The sequence below is a fragment of the Amaranthus tricolor genome, chromosome 17 (assembly GCF_026212465.1).
Source record: "Amaranthus tricolor cultivar Red isolate AtriRed21 chromosome 17, ASM2621246v1, whole genome shotgun sequence".
Classification (NCBI taxonomy): domain Eukaryota; kingdom Viridiplantae; phylum Streptophyta; class Magnoliopsida; order Caryophyllales; family Amaranthaceae; genus Amaranthus; species Amaranthus tricolor.
The window spans coordinates 14,410,847-14,435,827 of NC_080063.1; the positions used below are offsets into that span (position 1 = coordinate 14,410,847).

The 24,981-nt window shown below is 34.8% G+C and overlaps 4 protein-coding genes across 6 annotated transcripts; 1 reads left to right on the forward strand and 3 right to left on the reverse strand.

Annotated features, from left to right (window-relative positions):
• Positions 1-51: 51 nt before the first annotated feature.
• Positions 52-4,536, reverse strand: LOC130804413 (uncharacterized protein C6G9.01c). Of its 3 annotated transcripts, XM_057668835.1 has the most exons (3): positions 4,352-4,536; positions 2,413-2,490; positions 52-774 (listed from the first exon to the last, which is right to left on the reverse strand). In XM_057668835.1, exon 3 carries the CDS (start codon positions 727-729, stop codon positions 340-342), a length of 390 nt encoding a protein of 129 aa, XP_057524818.1. In that variant the 5' UTR covers positions 730-774; positions 2,413-2,490; positions 4,352-4,536; the 3' UTR covers positions 52-339. The 3 variants fall into 3 exon arrangements, with proteins under 3 accessions (XP_057524818.1, XP_057524817.1, XP_057524819.1); XM_057668834.1 differs by lacking the exon at positions 2,413-2,490; XM_057668836.1 differs by lacking the exon at positions 2,413-2,490 and having other exon boundaries at positions 4,332-4,520.
• A 5,027-nt stretch (positions 4,537-9,563) lies between these two features.
• Positions 9,564-9,998, forward strand: LOC130803781 (thioredoxin H9-like). Its single transcript, XM_057667982.1, has one exon. It carries the CDS (start codon positions 9,564-9,566, stop codon positions 9,996-9,998), a length of 435 nt encoding a protein of 144 aa, XP_057523965.1.
• Positions 9,999-10,833: 835 nt separating this feature from the next.
• On the reverse strand, positions 10,834-16,674 carry LOC130804213 (thioredoxin-like protein HCF164, chloroplastic). Its single transcript, XM_057668579.1, has 5 exons — positions 16,469-16,674; positions 14,687-14,888; positions 14,131-14,349; positions 11,408-11,511; positions 10,834-11,329 (listed from the first exon to the last, which is right to left on the reverse strand). The coding sequence occupies exons 2-5, from the start codon at positions 14,861-14,863 to the stop codon at positions 11,047-11,049; spliced, it is 783 nt and encodes a 260-aa protein (XP_057524562.1). The 5' UTR covers positions 14,864-14,888; positions 16,469-16,674; the 3' UTR covers positions 10,834-11,046.
• A 1,076-nt stretch (positions 16,675-17,750) lies between these two features.
• Positions 17,751-22,639, reverse strand: LOC130804328 (serine hydroxymethyltransferase 3, chloroplastic). Its single transcript, XM_057668723.1, has 11 exons — positions 22,106-22,639; positions 20,942-21,137; positions 20,674-20,848; positions 20,464-20,581; positions 20,260-20,372; positions 20,038-20,160; positions 19,134-19,238; positions 18,921-19,007; positions 18,732-18,839; positions 18,368-18,440; positions 17,751-18,280 (listed from the first exon to the last, which is right to left on the reverse strand). The coding sequence occupies exons 1-11, from the start codon at positions 22,326-22,328 to the stop codon at positions 18,006-18,008; spliced, it is 1,596 nt and encodes a 531-aa protein (XP_057524706.1). The 5' UTR covers positions 22,329-22,639; the 3' UTR covers positions 17,751-18,005.
• Positions 22,640-24,981: the final 2,342 nt, after the last annotated feature.

The window sequence follows — 24,981 nt, forward strand, 5'->3', positions numbered from 1 at the left end:
GAAGATGCTAAAGCAATTGTCGATGCTTCGAATGGAAAGGGCGTTCATGACTTCCATACACATTCTATCAGTGACAAGATTAGAGATCAAACATAGTTTACAATCACCAATTTTTGACATGATCCATAAGACAACTCAAAAATAAGCAATTGTGACAAAAAAACCATTCTTTTGAATTCCCTGCAATGGAAATAATTTAGCAATGGATAAAATTTAGGCTAAGTCATTAATTTTCGGTTTCTTCAGAAACCACCTAATCAAAAATAGCAAGAAGATACAAAATAGAAGAAAACTTCTAAGAACAGAGCAACCAAAGAGCAAATTCTCAAGAGCAAGTTATTAGAAGCAACAAGAACAATCAAACGGGCAAAGAGCAGTGTCGCCTCCATCTTGATTGTTGATCCCCAACTCTTCTTCTGAATATATAGGAAGCCCATTGTTTGTCCGCCTTCGAGGCTTGGAATTAGAGTTAAACACTTCACTATCTTTTGGGATCTTCTTTTTCTTTATCTTCTTTGATTTTTCATTTATCTTGCTAGAGTTTTCAGCCTTTTCTTTTTCGGTCTTCTTTCTCTTTTGGCTTGCAAAGATTTGATCGATTTCATCAATCTTTTTTGAATTAGTAGATGGGTTTTCAAGAGCCGAATTGGGTTCTTTTTTTGATTTATTAGCAGCATTGGGTTCTTCTTTTAACCCAACGGATGATTTCGAAGACCTCTTTTTAGGCATGTTTACAGCAGTCTGCTCTTTGTAGTTGACTATCGATCAACTGTCCTGAAATTCCAGAGATATGGTGGTTAACAAAACAAGACAACAGCAATACACTAAAGGATGATGCATGCAAGAGAATTAAATCCTTTCTAAAGGCTAATTATAAACTGGATAAAGCAAGAGGGGTTGAAGCTAATAGTAACTCAAAGTCAAAAGCAAAAGTATCTGTGAGAAAAACAGGCGTTCAAGGCACCTACTTCATGCTACGGATTCCTCATCCTGAGGTTGTTAACAACTAAGCATTAGAATCAAGTTTACAAAAGTTATGACCAGGGAATTAAAAGTGACAATACATGCCTAAATTCCGCGTAAACAAATTAAGTCGAACAAAAGGCAGAGAAGGGAGATGATAGGATGTTATGTATTGTTGAAGGTGAAGAGCTATTCCGACCATTAAGGTTCAATCGTAAGTGGGCCAAGATTGTTAAAGAATCCTGGTGCGATGGTGCCCATAATTTCACCCTATTTTGCAGGAAAGTCAAACTTGACACCGTGTTAGAATGAATCCCAAACCTAAGTTGTAACACTTAAAAGCGTGAGGCGCAACTCTACTGCTTAGGAGCACTATCAAAAATAAACCCCAGCCAATGACACAATGTAATTTTTCCAGATTTTTTTGTGATGTTTTTTGATTAAGCACCTACACATTATATGCCTTGAGTGCCTCGTGGAGTATGAAAAGCGTTTTGGCTGGTGCATGGGTGCACCCTACGCTTAGGAGCACTTTCAAAACTAAGTCACAAACAACCCAGTGGTTAATGTAACCATGTTTCAGAATGCATTTTAATGATACTGTCGCGGCTACCAGATGAATTGTTAACGTGATAAGTACCACAAACTAATGTCTACATATCTCAAGACACATTGGATTATAGGAAAGTAATAAAATCTCTCACAAGTTAAGCCAGTTTACTTTTGTAGTTGAGACTTTACGTTCTGCCAAATATTGACACTGGATTATCGGAATGTAAAACATCCTGATATTGATAAATGATAATTACTATCTAAAACATAAACCTATATGGACATTTTCCGATGAAGACATTAACTGTGATAGACCTAGTCGCATTACTGCACCATAATTCAATATGGTATTTGAAATAAATAGGTATATTTTTTTGTTGGACACTCTAGCTGGGAGGCACAGAATGCAGATGTTGCTCTAGAGCTGTTGGCAACAAGGAGCTGTGCAGATTTGAGTATAGGCAAACTGAGTTAACCTTAAATGATAGCTAAAGCTTCAAATGGCTTTTCTACAGTCTACCTTAAGTAAAGTAAAGGAGACCCATAAGAATATAGAAAGAATATTCTATTTTGCATTTACAACTTGATTAGGGTCAACTTTGGAGCAATTCTTTTGGATAACTTGGAAGGACGAAGCCTAACATGCAACTAAGCTATCAAAGACTTTCAATTAGATGCATTATAATTCCAACACAAGTATCAGAGAACTTCAATAAGAAGCATTATAATTCCAACACAAGGTTCCTTCTCATGGGATATTAGAGGTTGAATTGGGAAAAAATTAACATGGCCAAGAAAAAGGAAGTAAAACAAAACAAAGAGCATATCAATAAAATTTGAAAAAAGGTATGAGTGGTCTAAAATGACAAACAAACATTACTAGTTCAAGGCCAATACCATTAATTAGCTCCCTCCTAGGTGTGGTCAGGGGAGTTGAACGTATACAACCTTTCCAACCTTCCTCACAGGTTGTATCTGATTAACATGTGATATCAAACATCATTTATATTTTTACATAAATTAGAAGTGCACATGATTTGATTAGCAATTACGCTAAGGTTCAAATAGTGTAAAATTAAAGAACTACAAATCCTTCGCTCCATTTAAAATACTAGTTCAAAATCCATCAAAAAAACCAAAAAGAGCACTTAATTGTCCAAAATGAAAGACAAACAAGGGTGAGGCAACAAATATCAAGACAAAAGAGTTTAATAAAAAAAATCATCATACATAAAAAAGGAAATTGTTCTTCATGAGCCTTAGCAATGTCAATTATTTTCCCAAAACCTAATCATAAATTCCTCATATAGATAAAGGAAACGCTTCAATTTCATATTCAAAGAGTACAAAAGTAAAATGGAGTTCTGATTCTAGAATCTAATTTCGGGAGGGAAAGAAAAAAAGGCTTTCATTATTGTTACTTACACCAAGATCCCTCAAGTTCCCCTCCCTCCTAGGTGTGGAAAGGGAGAGTAGGATATACGCAACCTTTCCAACCTTCCCCCAAGATGTATAGCAAACATCATCTATATTTACAGATAAGTAAGAAGTGCAATTATGTAATGGTCCATATAGTCTAAAATTAAGCCTTAGCAACGTCAATCAATATTCGAAAACCTAAACATAAATTTCTCTTATAGGTAAAGGAAGCACATCAATTTCATATTCAAAGAGTTAAAAAGTTAAATGCTGTCCAATTCTAGAATCAAATTTAGGGAGGGAAAGCATAAAAACAAAAGGTTTTCATTATTGTTACTTACACCAAGATCCCTCTAGTTCCCTCTAATTAACTTCACCGAGAACACTGACCGATACAATGCCACACAAGCAAAAAGAATACTAGTTATTTGTACTTGAAGAAAACTCTCCTAGAAAACGAAATATGTAACAAGTTACACACCTCTAGGCTATTTATTTAAGCTCCCATAGTAAATGTTTGTGTTTTTAAATCCCAAAACCCAACTATAGTTTCCTCAAAAACCCATCAAGAGATGCTTCCATTCCCTCAGCACGTATTAGGTCAATTACAACACACTCGTCTATCTTGCAACAAAATCAATTAAGTGACAAAAAAACCCTTTAATATAAAAAGCATTACTCCGTATGCTCTTTTGAGATTGATACTGATAGTGACATGAGACAAGATTCTCAAAGGCACATATTAGTACTGATTTTATGATTTTATACTTTATGCTAGAAGCAGAAAGACATGATAAACAATAAACAAGAAAACACCCCTCAAAATTCTCAGATACATTTCATCAAACACATAGAAGGCACATTATCAAAAACTATGAACGTTCACGAAATGCATCTCAACCCAAAAATCGCAGAAGATATGAAAAAAACTCTAATTATTTAGCAACTCAATCAAATAGTTTCAAGAAAGAGATGAATGAATATCCAAAATTTATAGTTGGAATTTTACCAACAAAATAATACCAGGCTATAGGTATTCAACGAAACAATAGAGCAATTGAGCAAAATTACAAGTTAGGAAATGAAAGAACAGGAAGAAAAGAGATTTACTGCAGAAACAGAAATGGTGAATAGGAAAAACGCAGGTTCTCTACGCTCCATAGTGGCATTTACAACACAAAAATTAAAATTTTATACTTTGGAATATATATGAATCATGTCATCAAGTGCCACATTTTTTATTCATTAGATCATGTCGAATACTGTTAATTTATTTTCCAACTATCAAACATTCAAACTTTATCCAACACCACAAATACTGTCAAATATGAATCACAACAAATTTAAAATAAAACAAATTGAAACAATTTTTTGAAAATATAAAGTAATTTAATTACCCAGAGCCAAAAACAATTACCAGCAAAGAAATCGAAAAAAAGCACGCAGCAGCGGCCAGCGAGAATCCAATTCTCGCCGCGATGACTAGTGGGCAGTGGCGAGTGGCGAGAAGCGTAGGAAGGGAGGAGGAGTGACTTAGGGTTAGAGGAGCTGACAGTTGAGTTATTCTATTCCTATAACATTAGGGAATGATATTTGCAAGCTCCAATCCTTATTTTTCACCACTTTTTTCATTATCGTCACCTTTATTTTAAATTAATTTAATAAAATAACAAAAATGCCCTTCAACTTAAAATTTTTAAAACTTCTATATAACACTTCAAACTCACTCAATAGTACTTTTATCACTTCAAAAAACACTAAATCTACACATAAAATTAATCGGAGCAAAGTGTGACTGAACTTAAGAGGACTCGCTAACAAAAACTCGAGGTAATTTCTATTTTAATGTAATTCAAAATTTTTAAAAAAAATAATTACGAGTCGCACAAAAAGTTCGACTGAACCTAGGAGGAGTCGCATAAAAAGTGTGACTGAACCTAGGAACAGTCGCACTTTTTGTGCGACTAAACTTAGGTCCAGTCGCACTTTTTGTGCGACTCCTCCTAGGTTCAGTCGCACTTTTTGTGCAACTCGTAATTTATTTTTATTTATTTTGAAATTTGAAATTCCAATTTGTTTATTTAATTTATTTTTTAAGTTATTATTATTTAATCAATATTGTAATAAATTATTTTATTTTAATATATTATTATATTATGATAATATTATTATAATAATTAGTTTTAAATTTAAATATTTTATTTAAATATTTAATTATTTTATAATAGAATCATAATATATTAATTAAAATTCGGTTGTTAATAATTTATTAATATAATAATTGTTATAAAATTTTATTTTAGTTGTTAATTAAATTTTAGTTGTTTAATTATTTATTAATATAATAATTGTTTATTTGTTTATATGTGTGAATTATTTTAGTTGTTAATAATTTATATGATTGTAAGTGTTTATTAAATTTAATTAAATGTTTATTAAATTAATATTGTAAATGTAATTAAAATGAATATAACTCAATGTATTTTTTTATGTTTTTAATTTTTTATTAATAGTTTATTAAATAATAAAAATTGTAGTAAATGGCTGGAAATCAGGGAAAAGGAAAAGGCTTTTTTAGAGGGTTATGGAAATAGTTTTAGGCCGAGTTTATTGAGAGGGGATCCCCATGAGAGAGGGGTTACGGGTTCTGCAAGGCCAGCCAGGCAGGAATAGGCGGCCAGACATAGTCAGGCCCAACGTTCGAGTACCCTAGACCATGTGCGTAGTCGCTTTGAGCGTCAGACTAGCCTGCGTAGTAATACGGTCGGCTCAGGTGATGATGATACTGATTACGATGAGACTGTCAGTCGGGAAGAGTCTGTCGTTCAGGATGAGTCTTTCGGTCATCCCGTTGATTGGACGCTCGTCAGAAGAAATGCCGGTCAGTTTAGGATTAGAGGGCATAACACGACTGGCACTTCTGATCACGCAGGAGTCAGCCAGGTTGCGGATGCGGCTCCACGGGGGAGGAGGCGCTCACAGTCTGCGGACATGGACTGGTTGATCACATCACCCCAGCCCGGAGGCCTTGTTGACACTAGTTTAATACCCAGCTACGGTGGGCACGTAGCGAAGGTTATATTTGAGGGATCAGAGCGCACGCCTCCGATTTTGGATTGTCGCCCTAAGAAGAGGACGTTGAAGGCGATCATCAGACTGCAGGACATGTCTAATGAGCTGTATGGGGTGTTACCTGCCACTCCTCTAGGTCGTCTGCCGTACATAATGCACCAGCATATTGATAGTCCTCTTATTACGACCTTTGTGGAATGGTGGCAGCCTAATACCAACACCTTCCACATGCCATGGGGGAGATAACCATAATGTTGCACGACGTGCAACGCATTTTAGGAGTTAGCATTGACGGTTCACTTCTCGCTAAACCTGCTGATGGTGACTGGAAGCTTGGCCTGACCGGTCTGTTTGGTGAGCCAATGTCGGAGCTGCGTAAGAAAGGGTACTTCACCAGCAGGAGCATTAACGTTGGTGAAATGTTGCAGCTATGCCACCGTTCTCAGTCTCTGGAGACTCAGACTACTGCGTATTACATGACTATAGTGGGTTCCACGCTGCTGGTGGATAAGACTAGAGTCAGGATGCGGCCTCACCCTATACTTGTTGTGACTGCTGATCAGGATGAGATTGCTTGGGGTGCAGTGACGCTGGTTAACATGTATCGCCAACTGGGTATGGCGACAAGGACTGAGTGCAAGACTATTGCTGGTTGTCTGACACTGTTGCAGACATGGATTTATGAGTACTTCCCATCCTTCCGCCCCCATCCTCGTCAAGCTGATATGCCTAACAAGACTAGGGCGGAGATGTGGTCCCCGCAGAAGCCAATTCGTGAGTTGACCAGACTGAGAGACTATAGGAGTATATTGGACTCCATGACAGAGACACAGGTTTTGTACATGACCTCACACATCATTATACTAATTATTTTAATTTTATATTATGTTGTTTATGTTAATTTTCTTTGTAAGCAGGTGGAATGGACTCCGTACATGACTTCTCCTAGGGCTTTATTGAACGAGCACCCACGTAACGCCTATATCGGGGGTATCGCCTATTTTGATATCGTGGAGGTGTATTTGCCTGAGAGGACAGTCAGACAGTAGGGCTTTATTGAACGAGCACCCACGCAATGCCTATATCGGGGGTATCGCCTATTTTGATATCGTGGAGGTGTATTTACCTGAGAGGACAGTCAGACAGCTTGGTTTTGTACAGGCTATTCCCCCCCTCCGTTGAGACCTACCCAAGCTCTGCGACCAGCATAGGGTTCCTAATCAGTGACATTCGCTTCTCCGTCTATGTACATGGAGATGTGGAGTAGGTTCCCCCCTTCGTTACGATTACGTTAGGCGTCTGAACTCTGCCGTAAATATCCCTCAACCTCTCCAACACCTAAGAATAAGACACGGCCGCCTCATCTCGCATCAAACAGAATGCAACTAAGAAGTTGTGATTGGTTGGCGTCATTCCAATTATTTCACAAAGGGGCCACTTTTGCTTATTAGTTTTGTACGTTGTGTCTATCAACACAACATGGGGCCACGAACGTATCATCTGTATAGATGTAGGATTTGCAATCAATAATATACTCAATTGCCCTTCACTATCAAAGTCTGTCCAAACTACATAATTATGCTCTGTGGCCATATAAAGACAGTGTTGAAGAGGAGTCCTACCATTCATCTCTTCTCTCCTTATTAACTGTCTTACATTATAAATTTGATTCATACTAGCAAAAAAACTAGGAAAATTCCTTCTAATTAAAGTCATTATAAACGCCGGTTGCATGCCAGTTGCACTAAGTTCTCATATGTGCTGCCTAATATCGACAATCATCCTATTTACTCTTATTTGACCATCTCTGTACACCAAGAGCAGGTGGTTATGTCTTTTTTTTTCACCAGGAAACACTCTTACCGTTCAAGGTCTTTCCCCTGGTTTACGACTACTTCCTAAAATCATAAATTTACACCCACAATGCCCTAGTTTTAAAACCAGGTCGGGCAACATTGTCTAAGTTATGCAAATCACCCCTTATATTACCATAGCAGTGACATCTTAATGCAAACTCACTCTAGAACATCCTTCCTTTTGTTTATATGAAGCACGTGTAAATTGAAAATCAATTCTTAGTGCTATCTCATCAGCCCAAACATGTAAATCATCTACAGAATCAAATTCCCTATCGATAACAAATCTATCAGAGTAATCTACATTATCCCCTAAGTTTTCAAAGTCTTGCAAATATAAATTTATTCTTAATAATTAAATGATTAAACTATTTAATATATTAACAATATCAATTAGTTTAATAATTCAAATTTCAATATATTAACAATATCAATACAAAAATATGAAATAAAAAATTTTACTAAATAAAATACATATATGAAATAAAATAAATTAAAATAACATAAATAAATCATTTAAGTAAACACAAAAATATATATAAATATATAATAAAATAAAATAATTTACTATAATATTTAATAAATAATAATAACTTAAAAAAATAATTTCCAGAACCCCCCAGTCGCACAAAAAGTGCAAATTGACCTAGGAGGAGTCGCACAAAAAGTGCGACTCAGCCTAGGTCCAGTAGCACTTTTTGTGCGACTCTCCCTAGGTCTGCTCGTACATTTTGGGCGACTCGAGGGGGTTCTGGAAATTTTTTTTTGAAAAATTTCAAATCGATATTACTTACCGAATCGTTATCATGCTCGTTTTGGTTCGCCATTGTTATTCGATGTACATTTTTAGCTTGTTTAAGTTAACATAGTGTTTTTAGAGAATTTTAGAGAGATGTTACAGTTTTTGAGTTCGAAAATTATGCAGGGGCAATCTTGAAAATTCATTATATATAGGGTGACGATAAAATGAAAAAGGTGGCGATATTTAATAATACCCAACTTAAGTTATTCTAATAGTACTTCATAATTTAGAAATACTCCTATTATTAATTATTAATTAATAAATAAATACGTCAGGAATTAGGATAAAAAAATTATTAAATTAGAAACTTAGGCTGTTTAATGCTCCATTATTTTAATTTTTTTGGGTTTTTTTTTTCAAAGTCACATGATGTTCTATGATATATAAAAATTAGTCAAAATTATTGAGAACATGGTGTAAATCATTTTTCCTTATTTTTATTTTTTATTTTCAATTAAAAAAAAACTTTTAACTAAAATTTCATATTTGAGGTGGAATTATTTTTAACCATGTACTTTTATCATTGGTTTTATAAACATTATGTTTAAGCATTTATTGAGTTCCTAAGATCAAACAAAAATTATAAGTTAATCATTCCTTTCAAAACAAAAATTCACCCCCAATTTTCTCCAATCTTAATTGTTTTCATAAATTGATTTTTGGCATAAAATCTTTTGAAATTGATCAACAAAGAAGGTTGTTCATTACATTTCACACAAAAATCTCCTTCAAAAAATGATAGAGGGGGTTGGCATGCCAAATATAAGTCTACCCCTTCAAAACAAAAGTCATCATCATCAATCAATATAATATTTCGCTTGAAAACAGAGTCCGTGTAAAAAAAGTGACGAACAATTCATACTCATACCTCTTGAAAAACAAAAGTTTAAACCAAAAACATGGATTTTACGGCGAGTAAAATATGCTGTTGTAATTATTTCGGACTATGTGGATCAACAACCAATGAAGACGAAGATTCATTTCATGCAAATGGAAATGTACAACATATCATGACGATTGAAGGTTGGGAAGAGACATTAAACCAAAACAATAAGGTAATTATAGCGTGTTTTAAGGCTTCATGGTGCGGACCTTGTAAGATAATGGAACCATTTTACGGAGATTTGTCACGAAAATATGTGTCCCTCTTATTCGTTAGCATTGATATCGATGATGTGCCAGACCTTAGTGAATCATTTGATATCCAAGCTACGCCTACGTTTTTCTTCTTCTTGGATAGGCAAGAGATCGACAAATTTGTTGGTTCAAACAAAGCAGACTTACAAAAAAAGATTGTTTCCGCTTCTGGATTGCAAGGTCGAGGAGATAACTAGAAATATGAATCAAAATGTGGATTTGGGGTTTGACAAGGTTCATGCATGTAATCACATATTTTGTTATTAAATATATGTTTTACATAGATATGTAAGGATTATCAGATTTTTAGGATTAATCCTGAGTTTTAAAAGGTTCAATCAGAAATATTAATTTTCGGCCCCATACAATCCTCTAACAATTAACTAGTAAAAAGTCATTTTTCTAACATTTTCGAATGGGCGGGGAACATAACTCATTACCGACCCTTGCAAAGCATGTCCAAGTTTTGGGTATGTATGAAGTTTATTGATTAGGCAAAATGATCTTACGAGTTACGAATTCTAATCAAAATAATTGTGAAAGTATCAATTAATAACATCCAAACATTTTCTTATATAAGTTCGAATTCTAATCAAAAATAATTGTGACAAGTTTAGCTTTTTATTTCTATTTTGTTATTATTTATTATTCACATTATGCCTCGCTAAGCAATCGTCACAATTTAGTCCTTTATGATGACAATGACGAATTTGAGCAAGAAATGTAAGAAACACACTTCAATAATGATTACTCCTCCTTCCTTTGATTTTGGGTATTGTGTAGCAGTCAAGGTATCTAGAATAAAAGAGAAAATATAGAGTAAAAATAATGAGATCATATCTTAAATTTAAAATAAGACAAATTGATTAAAACGAACAACCCTCGAATCAGAGCTCTTCGGCATGAAAGAGGCAAGTAACAATTAACAACCAAGCTTTTTTTTTTTTTTAAGAGAAGGGGAAGACTAGATGATAATGGGATCGTGGACTTTGGTCGAGGAGCACTACTTGCTCCAATCGAGGCAAGACCCAATTTTTTCGCTACCAAGCAAACATTTACTTCTAGTACTTATACACGGAATACCGTTCATGAATCATGACTCAACAAGTTTGTATTGCAAGACTTTACAATTCCCACACAAAGCAATTACATGTTGTATAATGTAAAATCATGGTAATAGTAGCATATAGACATGTACTGATGAAGTACAAGTACTATTCAAATGGTGATTGCATTATGGTAAACTTATCCATGACTTCTTGGATCGGTGACTTGATGAACCCTTCTCGCCTCCGCACTTGAAAATTGCCCGACAACACGAGCATGAGGAATCGAGTCACTACCACGTGCTAAAGCGTCCACATTTTCCATTAGATATTGTCTAGGAAGCCTACCAACGACATTTCCCTCCTCGTTACCATCCTTGTCCAAGAATGCAAAATGAGGGATGCCTTCAACACCAAACTCGTCTATCTCCTGCTCCCACTTCGTGTTATCAACATTTAGCATCACAAAGTTCACTCGATCCCTGAAGATAAAGGGTACAATAGTATGAAGGTGATGAAATAAACACTAACTTGAGTAGGAAACATGGATTAAAGGTAACCTGAACTCCTGTTCAACTTTGTATACATCTGGTGCTAATTCCCTACATACTTCACACCAGTCTGCATAAAACTCCACAACCGTTGGTTTTCCGTTTGATAAAGCCTATTACAATAGCAACCAAGCGTAAACACAGATGGTAAGTACTATAAGTTAAATGTGAATAATAGAATCGGTCCTTAGAACTGAGCATCAAGTATGTTCCAAGTCTACAACAGTGAGGTGATAAAATAGTCATGTAGGATGACAAAATGTGTATAACACAGAACAACGCCAAAGCCTTGATCCCACAAACGGAATATGTTTATAGGCTCGACAAATAATTCTCTTTTATGGAATTGATGATAAGGATTTCATACGCATTACGCGCATCACATCATGAGAAAATGAAGAGTAAAGTCAAACCACATTGAGGCACAATTTAACCTTGGGATAACTTGGGTCCTATTGACATTCCAAATTAGCAATGTGCAGCAATTAGAGGCTATAAATCAAACATAAAAATTATCATTCATTATTAATTGACCTCTAACTTGCACAAGTTTCTGCCCTAAAGACATTTAGCTTTAAGGTAGTTCACGTAATATTTACTTTAATGAATTTGCTACATACTCTATTTTGCTAGCCCCACTCATTTTGCTGCATTCCTATGTTAGATAAATGGACAACAATCTCTCCAGTCTCGTCATTTAATCTACAAACTTATTCTCTCTTAATCTCATCTACAAACTCCTATCACCCACTAGTTTTTTTTATTTTTTATTTTTTATTTTTTTTATTCGCCTCCTACTAAAATGTTGATAAAGCAAGAAAACTAATATGTAGTACAAAATACAAATGCACAAGACCGGGACACATGAGTATATTGTAAGAAAATTACAGCCTTCCACATTTTACTTTGAGATCATCACAAAGTACGAGATGTTATTTTTCCTGTTTGACTTCTCTTGTCATCATCTTGCTTTGACACTACATTCCTAAGCATCAAATTACTTAAAAATTGTGGCATTTTTCTTAAAGCTAAGAGATCCCCTCTTGATTACTCTGCTAGTCCGCAAAGAGAACTCCGGACGTTAGAAAGCACTTAGAATTTACTCACTAATAGCAGTATATATGCATAGCCTGATAAGATTCTACAAAAACTACCTATGATGCAACGACATGAATGTATAGGTCAAAATTTGGTATCAAATCAACAATTTGATCGAGTGTTTGGGGTGTTTTCCAGAGCCAACGACTAACTGGGTAACTTAAGAATTCGCCATGGCTTCATCTGAAGAAAACCTCCAACTGCTTGGGGACAGCCAAAAAATACCTGCAGTAAAACCAGTGGTATGGGTTGCTATCGGGGGTCTCATAAAAATAGAAGACAAGACAGAGTACACTTGGGGTTCACCAAACAATGTTAACAATAGCCAGGTGGGTGGAGCGCTGGTGGATTAAGCTGGTAAGGCCTTTGGGGACGGCACATCCAAGAGTGGGGGTTTCACAAGCAAGAAAAACCTCAACCTTTTCCTTGGAGACAATTAGACAATAGCACTAAAGGTGTTGGCTCTGAGCATGTTCCACAAGTTCAATTGGCCTCAATATTAAATTACATAGTATATGTCAGTGTTTAAAGATACAATGTTGTTAGAAAAATATCATAATTTTTGAAATTGCACAGGGCCTTGAAGAATTTGTTAATTTTGCTCCGCCTCTGGCTGTTGGCAATGAGAGCATGGACAAGGCTTGCGGAAAGGGTGTAAGATGGGAGTTTGTTAAAAAAAAAATTCTCCGAGGGGATAAGTACAACATAAGAATGAAGAAGGAAAGCAGGTGTCCTAAATTTGGATAACGATCGTGTCTTAAATTTGGATAACACGCCTCCAACTATTTGGGGGCAGTGAAAAAATACCAGCAGTGATGCCAGTGGTATGAATTCCTATGGGGAGTCTCATAAAAAAAGAGGATAAGACAAAGTCCACTTGGGGTTCAAAAAAAAATGTTAGCAATAGCGCTGGTGGCTGGAGCACTGTTAAAAAAGAGGACAAGACAAAGTCCACTTTGGGTTCAACAAACAATGTTAGCAATAGTTCTAGAGGCTAGAGCACAAGTAAGACCTTTGGAGACAACACATCATAGCGTTGGGGGAGATTGGAAAAGGGTTATGGAAAGGCCTTGCTATAAAAATGCCAATGTCTTTGCTAGAACGATATTTTGCAACTACCACCAGCTTTTGATGCACCCTCTCTAGCCTAAACACACAATTGGATAAAGGGCTTCCAAGCACATTTCACGTGCATCATTTAGAAGCAGAAGCATTCTGCAGTCTAGACATTCCAATACCTCCAAAAGAATCGTCTAATGTTTGTGATTGATATAAAGAAGTTAAGCTCGCCTTCTTAATGAGAATATGGGGTGTGATATGACGAAAGCAAATAAATGGACCATCTAACTTTTGGCATATTAGTAACCCACTTTCATTCTCCCTCCCCTCCGTGTATTTTGATCATATTTTGATTGCAGGTGTTAACATTAACCAAAACACCACCAATATCTCTCTAGTTCTTGTGAGCTTAACCCCACTTTCAGAAACTCCAATTTAGTTTAAAGGATTTCAAAGCTTTCAGCCCCTGCCCTCTCCAAAAAAACTAAAGACTTTCATAATGCACAAATATGAAGAAAGGTTAAATAAAAAATTTAAATACCAATTAGAAAAGAACCTCGAGAGAAAAGACAAACCTCCTCATATGGTAATGCCAAGGCAGTGAGATCTTTCAAAGAAACACCAAAATCTAAACGTGCTGAAAAGAAAAGCCCCAATGCGGCAACAGTAGAAATCACAGCAATCCTTTTATTCACTTCTTTGTTTGGAAATAGAGGAAAGCTAGATTCTGTAGAGGAAGTCGCAACTTCTCCAGGTTTATCAATAACTGAAGTGGGCTCAGCAGGTAGCTTTTCCTGGACAAAAAGTATATATGGAATAGAGGAGAATTAAATATATAAGGTAGAACAACAAAAATTTAAGTTATATTTACCTGTTATTGTGACGTTTTCCCGAACGGCCAACAATAAAAGTGTAGGATGATATAGTCGAACACGTACCGTTAAATTCTTATTATTACTATGTCGTTATTATTTACAGCAACAATACTGAACTGACAACTATGACAATTTCAACATTTATTCATTTTTACATACTGCAAGTTGCATTCTGAAGATAGAAGCCCTATACAAAAATCCATCAAAATTAAAATTTGACTGATAGTTACACTTACAAGCAATCAGACATACCTACCGTTACAGGGGTAGAATCTGAGGAAGTAGGATTGCCTTGGCATGAGATAGATGTCAGTCTTTGGGTCCTAAGTTGAACTGGTCTAGGAAATTTGAAGAGTATCTGAGAAGGACATAAATTACGATCTGGAAAAAATATCCGACCACTCACAAGGTTGGGAGAAACTCGAGCAGCCATCAGTGGTAACACAACCTCCAATCAGCTGTAGAGAAGAAACAAAAGTTTACAGCTGCCCAGAATGTAGTATCTAATATTAAAGATCAACACAATCAATATCAAGATTAACATTTCTAAAATTTTCAGTAAAGCCAAGAATGGTTAACTCTGAGTCAGAGACAAACAATGTCTAAAAGGGCACCCAACAGCGCTAGCACCTTTTGGCGTCTGGCGATACGATTTTCACAAAGGCGTACTGCGTACCTAAGGCGCATCTGGTGCTTTTTATCTTCAAAGATGTGAAGTTTTAGTCCACTCAAAATTCTCATTTTTTTAGTGTTGCACCTAGGTTTTAGGATCCTAATCGCTTTAGTGTGCCATCCACCTTTAATATATTGGAAGCAAAATACACGATAGGGAGAGACTACGAAATGAAAGTAAGTGACACATATATAACACTAAATTATCCACAAGAACCTCATGTCGTGATAGGAAGTTCAAAAGGATGACGTAACATTAACACTATGTTTGGATAACAATTTTGGAGAGTAAAGAAAGGGAGGGAAAGGGAAGGAAGGGAAGGAAAAGGAAGGAAAGAGAAATAAAAGGGAAATAGCTCTTATTTGTATAGGAGGAAATAAAAGGGAAAGGAAGGCAAATGGAAGTTTTTCCTTCAAATCTTTCTAACTTTAGAGAGATTGGAACCTTAATAAAAAGTATCAATCAAATCCTTTCAATTTCCTTCACTCCAAATCCCTTTCCTCCCATTTTGCTATCCAAACAAGAAATTCTTCCTCCCTCCAAATTCCTTTTCTTCTTTTCCCCATTTTCTTCCATCCAAATACACCCTAAGTAAAACAAAAGCAACATTCAATATCATGTAAAGGACCATCCTCTAGTATTTCTTGAATTTGAGGGGACTATACAAACAACATTAAACCCTAAAGATGAAAACCTCTTAAATCTTCAATTTTTCATCCCAATTTCATATTCCTATTCCGCATCTCTAAATACCAAAATGCCGCAAAATATCAGTTGATGAATTACAATCCTATATTAAGAAATCCCCCAGCAAATACACCATGGACCATGGTAAATCATAACTCATTTCATCAGTTGTCACTTCAACTATCCAAATGTGTGACAACTGAATTAAATTCCTATTCACAGAAGCTATAACCGGAGTATGTGAGGGTTGAATAACGGCATACCATATCCTTGTCAAAGACAGACGACATACTCTCAAATTCAACATACTAACTCAAAATTTCAGCGTTTCACTTTCAGATACCAAATCCTACATCCAAACACTTGGTTTCATACACAAAGAACCATAATTAATCACTTCACTAATTCCACCCTTCCCCAATAATTTTCCCCATAAGATGCGTTATAATCTTCCCAATCACACAACAAAAACACACAAAAGGGAGAAAAAAACTACAAATATATAGGATTAATGCTCGGAATCAACAACTAAACATGGATTTTGTACAAACAAATAAAAATCCCCTTGAAATACACACACATATATACCTGGAAGAAAGGCGCTAAATAATACAGAAATGAAAAAATTAAAAGACAACAAGCAGAAATGAAAAGTTAAAGAGCAAAAGTTTAACTCACAGCAATTTTGCAGCTGAATTCGTGTTGGGTTTGCTACTTTAATCTTCAATCTCTACTCGGCTCACAACATACTGTTAATTTTTCCTTCACTTTCTCCTTTAAAATATCATATACTTATATATTGCCACGTCTCTAAGGGTTATGGCTCATATTTTTTTCAAAATATTATTAGTATATTATATTATCTACGTGTAATTTGAATTAATGAATTTATTGATTATTGATTTATAAGCAACTGCATTTAGCTCAAATATTTCTTGATTTTGAAGAAAAGAACCTCAAACTAATCATTCACCTATGAATCTTAATTTCCTACCATTTTCATTTTATATTGTCTTGGGATGGGCATTTACGGTCCGTTTGGTTAGTAGTACTAAATGGCGCTAATGAGAATGATTTATAGTGTAAAAGTTTATCAAAAGTTCCATGTCATTCTCATGGTAATAAAACTTTGATCACAAAAAAGTTTTTCTTTTACATGTTGCCATTACCAACTAATACCACCTCTCCCAATGGTAATGCATTGGAATGAATTTTATGAAGAAAATGAGATGATTGAAGGTTGTCAAGTATGACCATTAAGGTAGTCAAAAGATTTTTCAACCAAAATTATACTAATTTTCATTCCCATTACCGCGATTTATTATTGCCTACCAAACGGACCGTTAAGAGTTTGGTCGGGTTTGGACCCTACTCGGATTCGAATCCTGTTGGTGCGTTGTATTGCAATTTTTTGTTTTTAACTTATCAACAAACAAGTTATTCTTCATTCCTTTAGAATTTACTATAAATGGGTTTGACACAAATGAGTAATTTACTTGTTGGAAGGTTAAGACAAAATAATTTAAATTTTGCAGATAATATTCTAAGAGAGAAAAAAATCCACAAACAAGATAAAAGACTTTGATAATACTATTTTCATAAAATAAAATATGGCACTTAAAACGAAAAAATTAAAAAATGCAACAAAATGCAAAAAATGAAGGGAGTATCTCTCTTCGTCAATCCACATATCCACATATTTTTATTTCGGCTTATTCGTTTATTAAACCGTTAATTTTGTAACAAACTTAAGAAAAATATTTAAACATAACCTAACATTATTAGTAATTCATTAAAACAAACTAAAAGAACATGAAAATAGCAGGACACAAGAAAAATTTAAAAGAAAAACATTAATCTCCCTCCCCTTTTCGTATCTTCTCGTCCTTCTTACTTTTCTTTCTAAAATATTATCCAAATTCAAATGTAGTTTAAATAACGTTTGTTGAAAGATGACATATGTACTAGAAAGTTTATAACATGACAACCAATTACAATTGTTGTCTTAAAAACTGTTCTGAGTGATTGTATTTTGTGATTTCATGCCAAATCCAAAATCAAAAAAACACCAGAGTATACACAGGTTATTAGACATCTGATAGGAAACAACCATTGATCATAAAATCACCACAAGATCTAACATCGTCGTCTTATTGTGGATCATGTAAATACATTTCTAGAAGCTAATCGCCTCGAGGATCATGCATCAAGTCGCTCACAACCCAGGTAACGGGAATTGGGTGGTAAGGACTTCCACTCGTTTCTGAAGGTCTAAAACACGATCCCTCAAGGGGAATTCGGGAGATGCGACAAATTTCAAAAATTCTTGGAGTTTTGTTTTGGGACGTAACTTGGTTGCTTCAAGAGTTATTTGGATTCCTTCATGAATAAAGTCTGCGGTGGCAACAAACTCTGTTTCTTTAAACCCTCTCGTTGTCATGGCGGGTGAACCAATACGTATGCCGCCAGGGACTAAGGCACTCTTGTCACCTATGTAAAATGCCACAATATTTAGAACATAAGTTTGAAGCAGCTATTAATACGAGAATGTACAACAAAAATTTGAGCACCGCTCACCAGGAACCGAATTCTTATTCAGTGTAATGGAAGCCATATCAAGAATTTTCTCAACACGAGCACCATCAACTCCCTAACAAAAGATTACATTTGATTATCAAAATGGAAATGGGGCTTACTCAAGGCCGGCCCAATAAAGGGGCAAGAGGGGCATATGCCCCGGGCAAATCCAAAAAATTAGAAAAACGACGTTTTAATATTTAATAGTTAGGGGTCTATATAATAGTATATTCAGTAATTAGGGGCTAATAATTACTGTTATGCCCCGAACCTCTCAAATCTCAGGGCCGGCCCTGGGTTTACTCTTTAAAGAAATAAAAATCCAAGATTGATTACTAGTAAAAGGTTCAAGAACACAACTCACCAATGGCCTAAGATCAACAAGAACAAGGTGGTTATCGCTCCCACCAGATACTAGTTTGTATCCCAATTCAACCAGTCGGCTCGCAAGAGCTCTAGAATTTGAGATTACCTGCAAGCCTTAACGTCAGTAAAAAGAGACGACGTGTAGAAGAAAAGCACGAGTCATCTAAACATAGAACATGGGTTATACAGCGTTTTGGTACGCCTTAAACTCTTGAGATTTTGCATGCTTAAGGCAAACTGCTAGTCCTCCTATGGTGTGGTTATGTGGGCCACCCTGCAAAACAATCGAGATAATCAAATGTAAATCCAAATAAAGATGGGTAACAAGAAGGTTGCACAAGATGAAGATGAACAATGGGGCAAAAGAATACTTGGCACTTAAAGACGAGTAACACCTTACCTGTAAGCCAGGAAAGACGGCATTATTGATGGAAGATTCTAGATCAACTCCCAAAATTGTATCCTTTTTGTAGAAGATCATTCCTCCTCTAGGTCCTCGTAGAGACTAAAAAAAATATTGGTCTAGTCAGAAGCACATAATTGTATTATGGCAATTCAAAAGCAAATACCCGATGGCGAATAAGCTGAAAAAGTTTTTATTGACTAAAAGACAGCTGAAGTCTCTTTTAGAGTTGAGCTTATAGAATCAGCTATGTCAAATGGCTTCATAAAAACTCAGCATGGGCAAAGCTAGGAAGCTTATAATAATATTTTTCAGAACCTTGTAACGTATATCGCTGGCTAATTTGCTTTTTGAATTCGCAATTAGCTCATAAATAGCTCAAAATCCACCATAATTCGCTTTTCTGATTTGCGATTCGCAAAGAGATTAGCAAATGATGTGACAGTTTATGTTACTAGGACTCGGGTATTGATGTTGAATACTTGTAAGCGTCCAATTGTCGGATACGTCTAAGTATTCAATTTTACGCCGAAAATGAAGTGTATAAGTGTCATACAAATATCCGAGCATCAAGGATCAGACATGGGTACGTGAAGCAAAATGAAAAGTTTGAGTAACATAGGTGCAGTGATCGGAGTTGACCTGAATTACAATCTTCCTAACAGAGTTTACAGAGGGAAAACAACTGTCAAAAGGGAGTGAATTTTAATATGTTCTTCAATTTAGAAAACAAAAACCATAAGTATTAAGTATTAAAATGTCCAGCAATTTAACAAAAATAACATTCCCATCAATTACAGAATACGGTAGTAATTCATATTCAGAATTAAATATATCTTTGTTTGTCATGATTGTTCTGTAAGACTTTAACAGTACAGAAATTTGAGAGGTTTAGACATACCTTGTGAGTAGTAGTTGTGACTACATCACAGTAATCAAATGGGTTACCAACGACAGAGGCAGCAACAAGCCCACTTATATGTGCCATATCCATCATAAGGAAAGCACCAACTGCATCCGCAATCTGAAACAAAAAAATATAATCAGTTAACAATTAGCAAATTGGGGTGGGGGGGGGGGGGGGGGGAGTGTATAACCCGTAAAGCTCTGAAAAGAGACACACCTTCCTCATACGAGGATAATCAAAATCTCGAGGATACGCACTGGCACCAGCAATAATGAGTTTCGGTCGAAACAGGATAGCAGTTTTCTCAAGCATGTCGTAATCAACCAAACCTTCTCTTCGGTAAAACTTAGTCAGAGATCTAACCAAACAGCAAACATATTGAAACGCAAAATCATTTATAGAGAGTGAAAAAAAATATACCTGTAGATTCGTCAAGCCGATAAGGCATCGATTCAAAATAGATCGATGTTCCTGAAACTCGTCTTTTAGGAGTCATGAAACCGTGAGACAAATGTCCTCCATGAGGTAAATCTAAACCCTGTATGTAGAAGTAGGTTAAAGTACGAGCATTGAACCTAAGAATGGTCAGATAATGTGAGTATACGACATATAGACCCTAAGTGGACATACCATGATACGGTCATGTGGCTTTAAAAGTGCAGTGTAAACCTCAAAATTTGCAGGCGAACCAGACAATGGTTGAACATTAACACCCCACTTTTCCCCATCCAGCTGAAATGCTTCCAAAGCCCTCTGCTGACAGAGAATCTCGAGCTCGTCAATATGTTCATTTCCACCGTAATACCTGTGGAAAATAAGTTGTAAATACTAAATTCAACATGAAAAATGAAAATGAATAATATAGACATTCACCTAACTTGCTCATTGTCAGCCTTACCGTTTACCCGGCAACCCCTCAGAATATTTGTTAGTGAGACATGAACCAACAGCCTCCATAACAGCTCTAGAAGTAAAATTTTCCGAGGCAATAAGTTCCAAACTTTTAAACTGCCTTTCCTTTTCCTTGCCAATGATATTATACACTTCTGGATCGGTATCACTCAGACCATTATCTTTGAAGCCGCTTGAATCATCTGAAATTCACAAAAACAATACATGCTTTAGAGAAACTTGTACATCATCTCTATCACTAGTCACACAACATCATCAAAAAAAAAAACTATTTCAAATTAATCGAACTGCAAAGATCGAAGAGCCCCTCAACTCAAGTAACGCCTGGAATACGAGGTCCATGCAAAGGAAAAGCCTACAAACGAGAACTGAAAATAGAAGACAGAAAACATAAAGACAAACAAACACAACAACATCTAGGAAAACAAAACTAGTCAGACTACAAGCCGACAAAAACGACAAAGACAACACTAAGAAAAAAAAAAGACCCAAGAAAACTAATGAGACACACACGGATTTGGCGTCTCCAACTACTCCTATGCCAAGTCAAGTACAATGACAAAATAAGAGTCCTTTCTATAGACACTTAAAAAACACTGGCACCCATCAATAATAGAACAGTACTAAGAACTCCATTTTCAGGAGAACGCGCAAAATCCATATAGCATATTGTTTTGAAGCTCATCAATATCCATCAACACAAATTACAATCATAACTATAATGAAATACAAATGCTTATTATCTATCAAAACATACAATCCAACCACAATTCTTTGTCTATAGAGAAAAACAAAACCCCATTTAAGTGGTGATAAATGATACTTTATCAAAAAAAACTCCACTAGCACAATATCATCATATACGTTGATTTTTTTACTATAAGATAGCATAATAGCATATTTTGTACAATGATAAAATCCATCATGAAAATGAAATTAAATCAAACAATAACTCAAAGCATAATCCACACAAAATTTCCACTTTGCTTATTGAAAAATTGATTCAAATAGAACCCCACAAGAATTATTAATTTACTAAAAAATCCCAGCTACAAACATTATAGATTTCAAAAATGATAATCAACCATCAAAAAAATCCATCAGTAACAATAATTAATCATAAAAAAAATTAAAAAAGAAGAGGGCAAACCTCCAGTACCAGGAGCAGGAACAGAGACAGAAGAGGGTGGTCTACCAGTAACTAAACTATTAGAAACAAAAGAAAAACGAGAAGGCTTGGAGAAATGGATGGAATAATCGAAAAAACTCAAATGATTAAACCCTTTTTGATTGAATTGAGGAAAAAGGGGAATTTTGGGGTTTGGGATTGAACCCATAGTTGTTGATGTTCCTGCACCACAATAAGTTTGCATGATTGGTTATCAAGAGAAGAAGAAATACAAAGAAATGAAGAGATTCTGGAGATTGAAGTAAAAAGTTTTAAGCTTTGAGGTTTAGTGTCGGAAAAACGCAGAGATATGGAGTGAGTATATTAGACTCTGGTTTAAACTACAACAATCAAAATAAAACCCTACATTGCGAATTGTGGGACCTTGCGCCGCTGCGAGCCGTTTGTGGACTTGGTATTGTGTACGTCCTACTTGTTGGATACGCTCAAATTATACTCCCTTCGTTTACGTGAGAATGCACCTAGGGTCGTACTTTATGTGTTTTTCTATTTAAAATATTCTACCTCAAAAATTTGATTAATATTTTTTAAGCATATTTAGAAGATAACATATATTTATATAAGATCTAATTAGATTCATCTTAATATATACTTTTTTTATTATGTATTTTTTATAAGTTTTTATTATGCGTATTTAAATACTGAGGTTTCAAATTTATTTTGAAAATTGTGAAAAAAGTAAACGAGAAAAACAAAAATAAAAGAACGGAGGGAGTATTATTAATTAATTATTTTTAATGAGTATTTTATTCTAAATTTAGATGTCAAAACATAGTCAAGTGAGATCGATTTGTCTATAATTTTTATTAATATGAATTTTTTTATAATTTTTAATTTTAAGTATGCACAATTAGAGATATATAGATTGGATTATTTAACAAAAAATTATTAATCTTATATATGTAATTAAATTATTATATGACTTCTAAATCATATTGAAACTATGAATTGATTTCTATTAAAAACACTAATATATACTTATAAAACATAATCATAGTGCACTAAAAAATATATATTTTAAGTCGTCATCATCATCATACTCAGTGTATCCCGCTCATAGAAAAATATGGTCAGGGTCTGGGAGGGAAAAAAAGGTCTTCAAAGAAAGAGAAACCTACAACTTACAAATTGAATAAATAAAATATGTATAAATAACTAAAAAAGATAAAAGAAAAAAAAGGAGGTAAAGAGCGATAATTAAAAGCAATGAACAATAACAAACGATGGATAAAAAGAATGGGTTTTGTAATCTAAGACGTGGATAAAGCGCCACCAACTACCCCTATCCTTGGTCAGGTCCTTGGAGAAGGGTAAGAAGGACTTTACACCCTTAATTTTACTAAAATAAAAAAATCTATGGTCACAATTGAGTCAAAAACACATAATTGTAAAAGTAGCTATGTTACACAGGAAAGTAACTATGACATAAATTTTTAAAATGTTCTTACTTTATAACATAGTATCTTTTTTATATAGGAAAGTTTGTTCAAAATAATCTAAACTATCACTCATTCTTCAGAAATATAATCTCAACTATCACTTATTTTTAAACAATCCTGACTTTACCTAAATTTATTCGTGATATACCCTGTGGCTTGGTAACCTACGATAGAAAGTTACAAAAATAAAAAGAAAAATTAAATAAAAAAACAAAATCCCAAAACCCTTTCCCTCACCCATTCTTCCACCCCAACCCAGCCACCACCACCCCAACCCAACCACCTCCCCCACCCTTTCTCCCTCCTGCCACTTTCTAAACTTGCCCACAAATTATACAATACATCCAAGACCAGATATGATCAGTAAACATTCTTCTTTTAATGACAAAACTCTAGACATGCACATTAGAATTAACCGCATTCAATCAGATGATCCTAAGGAAAATTTAAGATTTGTTTGCTCCAGAACATGTTCTTCTCATTTGGACAGTAAATTAGGTTAGGATTAATTGGGGTTTTTGTATTGTATTATTTGTGGGCAGATTTAGAAAGTAGAAAAGATCTTTTGAGGACGGTGACGGTCATGAACGGAACTGATAAAATAGAGCTGCTCATGTTGTTTGAGTGTTTGATGAATTTGCACAAGTTGAAACTCAAGCACACAAACTCAGATTTCTGGAGAGGCGTTGTGTGGTGATGTGTGATTGTGGAGAGGTGTTGTGATTATTTAAAAATAATCGCTAGTTGGGATTATTTCCGACTAACGATGGTAACCTGTTATCGTATGTTACCAAGTTATAGTATATGCCATGAATAAATTATGGTGAAAGTTGAGATTATTTAAAAATAATCGCTAGTTGGGATTATTTCCGACTAACGGGTAATAGTTGAGATTATTTTGAATAAATTTTCCTTATATATATATTTAACAAAACAAAATCAAATGAAAATCCTTTTCATTCTTTTTATTTTAAAAAATCCTTCTTTTATATATATATATATATATATATATATATATATATATATATATATATATATATATATATATATATATATATATATATAGATTTTGGATCAAATGAGAAAGGGTATGAAAATGAGAAGGGTGAGAAGTAATCTAAACCATTCATTTTTTTGATCAACGGACAGATTTAATTAGCATTTTTTCATAGTTGCACGCGGTTCAATTTGGATTTTTCATGTAATTTGAACCGGTTTTTTATTGATTAACCGGTTCAATATATAAAGAATTTTTTTTTTCTCTCTCCTACTTTACTTTCTCGACATTTTCTTTGCGCTCCATCCTCAAGAATTTTCGTCTTCCTCCCGTTCATTTTTCTTGGATTTTATTTGTTCTTCAATCGTTTGAATCTCAACCGTTCCATCCTGCTTTACTTT

Excerpts from the sequence above, each read along its gene's own strand:
- LOC130804413 (XM_057668834.1), bottom strand. The coding sequence starts at position 729 with ATGCCTAAAAAGAGGTCTTCGAAATCATCCGTTGGGTTAAAAGAAGAA.
- LOC130803781 (XM_057667982.1), top strand. The coding sequence starts at position 9,564 with ATGGATTTTACGGCGAGTAAAATATGCTGTTGTAATTATTTCGGACTA.
- LOC130804213 (XM_057668579.1), bottom strand. The coding sequence starts at position 14,863 with ATGGCTGCTCGAGTTTCTCCCAACCTTGTGAGTGGTCGGATATTTTTT. Across the intron at positions 11,512-14,130 it reads TGGCATTACCATATGAGGAG|GCTTTATCAAACGGAAAACC; the intron begins GTTTGTCTTTTC and ends CTATTGTAATAG. Across the intron at positions 11,330-11,407 it reads AAAGTTGAACAGGAGTTCAG|GGATCGAGTGAACTTTGTGA; the intron begins GTTACCTTTAAT and ends CTTTATCTTCAG.
- LOC130804328 (XM_057668723.1), bottom strand. The coding sequence starts at position 22,328 with ATGCAAACTTATTGTGGTGCAGGAACATCAACAACTATGGGTTCAATC. Across the intron at positions 20,582-20,673 it reads AGCCACATGACCGTATCATG|GGTTTAGATTTACCTCATGG; the intron begins GTATGTCCACTT and ends TTCTACATACAG. Across the intron at positions 18,840-18,920 it reads TTAAGGCGTACCAAAACGCT|GTAATCTCAAATTCTAGAGC; the intron begins GTATAACCCATG and ends TAAGGCTTGCAG.